General features: G+C 26.4%; 1 protein-coding gene across 1 annotated transcript; it reads left to right on the top strand.

The window, feature by feature from the left end:
* Positions 1–489: 489 nt before the first annotated feature.
* On the top strand, positions 490–3,552 carry LOC108687341 (alpha-tocopherol transfer protein-like). The gene is given in 6 exon segments (XM_018193047.1): positions 490–805; positions 1,854–2,013; positions 2,632–2,737; positions 2,849–2,984; positions 2,987–3,220; positions 3,471–3,552. Coding segments are annotated over 6 exon segments (867 nt in total). The 5' UTR covers positions 490–636; the 3' UTR covers positions 3,533–3,552.
* The last annotated feature ends 387 nt before the right edge of the window (positions 3,553–3,939 follow it).

Raw genomic sequence — 3,939 nt, 5'->3', positions numbered from 1 at the left:
CTCTCTTTCCCTCTTTCTCAGACAATCAGATTATTTAAATTACTTTGTACAATTCATTCTCAGTTTAAAAAAAGTATTTTTCTGATATAACCAACATATCAATTCAACATTCAATATAAAATACGAAGTGTAAATGTAACATAAATTTTCATCGTACCTATATCTTTAATACGTATTTGATATATATTTTTTATCTTATATTAAAAAAAAAAGATGTTTGTGGATACGTGTATCAAATGTAACAAACAAATGAAACGAACATGAGAGAATAGATGAGTTATAGAATAGATCTGCTGCTTTTCAGCTTCTTGTATTGATCAACTTTTTGTTTTCTTCTCTAATGTGGAGAAAAAGGAGAACAGATTAATTGCTATATTAGCTATTATTGAAAAGAACAGGTTTTTAGAAATTACGTCAGTATTAGTTACGTTATCATCTACAGATGGCGCAGATTAGTGAAGTTGGCTTAGTTCTAAAAGAGCACACGAATCGTAAACAGTATAGATTGTATCGTGGTATTTATAGTGTTACTATATTATTTGCGTTTATTGTTATTTTACGCAGAACAGTGTATCTTATCATTGCGGTTCGAAGACACGATTCTTCCGTGGAAGTTTCCTGCTTATTATAATCACAATGGAAAATGAACACAAATATAACAGCATAGAGTATCACATTCAACACGAACTAACTCGTAGCGATAAAGAATATGCAGCGACACATTTAAACGAAACCGATGAGACTAGGGAGACCACTATTGCCGAGATCAGACGCTGGATTGACGACGAAATGCACATACAAATTGGTAAAAAGAACAATCTTATGTGTGAAAATCACCCAATGAAAAAAAAAGATTCAGTTGTGATTTATTACTATCGAATCCGCCTCGATATGCTGTTAACAAAAATAATGTAAGAATTGCAAAATGCCAAATGAGTTTATTGTAAAAAAGAGAAGTTGAGAGTATATTAAACTATAAAAAGGATATGAGTTTGAATTGAGTATATTAAAATTGTAAGGGATATGAGTGAATGGATCTTAGTTTTTGAAATTTGCAATTAAAATTTGATCAGTTACAGTATAAAAATTTTGGCTCATGAATAGCGAAGTGTGAGGAAGTTGAGACACGTAGTGTCATAGTAAAGTAATAATAATAAATGTACTGAGTGAGCTTATAGTGCAGAACGGCAAAAGTTTCCGCACAAAATCATAGGATTTTGATCTTCGGTGGCTGAAATTTTAGTATGTATAATTTTTGAATCACTGATCAAGTGTCCGTAGACACAAAGCTTAAAAATGACTAGTTTTTCTGTTATAGCCGTTTAAAGTTTTATTTTATTAATGCCTTAAAATCAAGTTTCTATAATAAATCAATAGATTTTAAATAATAATATGCCATTCACTCTCATCCTCACTCCCTTCACCCCATCTCCACACACATCGTCTGCGCGCGTATTTTTATATAAAAAATACAAAGATTAAAAAAATTTTTAATTTTTAATTTTTAGTTATATTTAATTATGTATGTGTTGTGAAATATTTTATTTGATATTTTAATCTTCTTGCTATGTTTTTGTAAGTTAGACACTTATCTCGTGAAATTTATGCATTTTGATTGCATAAATAAAATATAACATGAAAAACAATAAAAATAATGTAAAAAAATTTATATAAATAATAAATTCATTATCGTACTGTCGCATTTCACTATCTCACAAATCAAACATTTTTCAATCGATTCCATTTACTATTTGTTTTTCTTTTTATCAAATTACTAATTTGTAATACTTATAAATGACAAATTTAACATTAATTAGTATTTTATTTAAAGCGAATTTTTAATTTGTGTACAGATGATTTTCTTATCTTACGATTCTTGAGAGTCTGCAAGTTCAATCTCGAGAAAACTAAAACCAGAATGCAAAATTATTATAAGCTGCGATCTGACTTACCTGAATGGTTTGCAAATACAGATCCGTTTCAACCGGAATTACAGGAGTTAATTAATATGGGGTAAAAATTGCCATTTCGGAATATATAAATGCATAATTTAAAGAAAATTTCTTTTGTATTATATTATTATTATCGGTGAAATATTGCATGTCATACTCAGATTATTGAATAATTTACCGTGTAATTTTAGAAATTTTTATTCTATAATAATTGATAATTATCACTGACTTTTTTTTGATAATACAATTATGGCATTTCGCATTTAATCATACATCGATGAAGATTTAATTGTATGTTAATATATGTTCATTATAATAAATAATAAACTGTATGTTTTATTAATAATTTTAATTTGATTGTAATGAATAATCATAATGTTGGTGCAATGTGTGACATGAATTTTATTCTTTTAATAATTCTAAAATATACGTATATATAGCTGCAAATAACTTTACAATAAATCTGTAATAAAGACAAATTTAATTTTAGTGTCAAATTGCCTAAGTCTTTGTCATTTTTGTTTTATTATTCTTATTATGATTTAATAAAAATGTTTTATTAATAAATATTTTACTAATAAATAAGATCTTCCTGTCATAATTACACATATCGTAGAACTAAAGTTAAATATTTATTTATTCGAATGATTTCTGAAATAAATACTTTATTTGCATTTAGAATATGTTTACCCCTGCGAAAACTAGATAGTCAAGGCAGAATTGTTATAATTGCGCGCTCTAGTTTACATAATCCGAGAATACACAAATTATCAGATATAATTAAGGTAAAAATTAAAACAGCATTAAAATTGCGAGTAACTTATATAAGTGTTTGAGATATCATTATTAAAAAAAGATATTAGAACTCATTATTTTTCAACGAATAATCATTTCAGATCAGTGCGATGTTGTTCGAACTGGCGATGAAGAATCGCGCCATAGCCGCATCAGCATCTGTGTATGGTTGCACAATGATCAACGACGTGATTAACCCGACTATACATCAGTTTTTTCAAATTGGACCTTCTATATTAAAGTAGCACACGTATGGCAGAACTGCTATCCTATGAGGTTTCAATTGATATATGTAATTAATGCGCCAATGTTTTTAGATATTAGTTTCAAGATTTTTAAATCTTTCATGTCAGAGAAAATAAAGAAGAGAATTAATATCTATTCACACATGCAGAGTTGTTTTAAGGATATTCCAGCTAACATCTTACCAGTCGAATATGGTGGCACTGATGGTACAATTCAGGAATTAATAGGTAATTATGATTAATTAAAATGGAATAAATATGTGACGTTCTTAGTGAACAAAATATTTCTTTTTGTCAACCAAGTATTCGAAAAAAAAAATGAATTTCTCTAGTTAAAACAAGCAATTGCTTAGATAACCATCATTAATAGTTAAGAATTTATCGGATTCTCTAAAATGTATATGAAATACTTGTTTAGACTTTAGATTAGCATAAGCATTTAATTCAAAATATGTAATATAAACATTTACTTTTACAGAATATTGGAAGAAATTGATTGAAGAAAATCGCGATTGGTTTATAAGTAATAAGAATAACTAAATCGAATAATATTGGGAGCAATATCTTTATTATCGTAATATAAATTGCGCTTTGTTTTATATGTTTCGCAAAATTATCATTTTCTTCTTATTTATATTCTTATTTATATTCTTAGTTGTTAGAATTCTATCAGTTACATAATATGAAAAAATATATATGAAAGTATTGTTGGAAAGATAGTAAATGGTATATATTGTTAAATACATAACAAGAATAAAAAGTTCTTTTAGAAAAAAGAATCTAATTATATATTTTTATATATTCATTTCAATATATTTGTTTTACATAATTAGGATACAATTACATGTATAATATACAAATAATAATATGCTTAATTGTTTCTTTTTATATAAAAAATTATATTTATTATTATTTTTTTGAAACGTTGAAGATAAAGAGAAAGTTAC

This window comes from Atta colombica, unplaced genomic scaffold (assembly GCF_001594045.1).
Source record: "Atta colombica isolate Treedump-2 unplaced genomic scaffold, Acol1.0 scaffold205, whole genome shotgun sequence".
NCBI lineage: Eukaryota > Metazoa > Arthropoda > Insecta > Hymenoptera > Formicidae > Atta > Atta colombica.
This window is presented reverse-complemented; position numbering and strand designations above follow the sequence as displayed.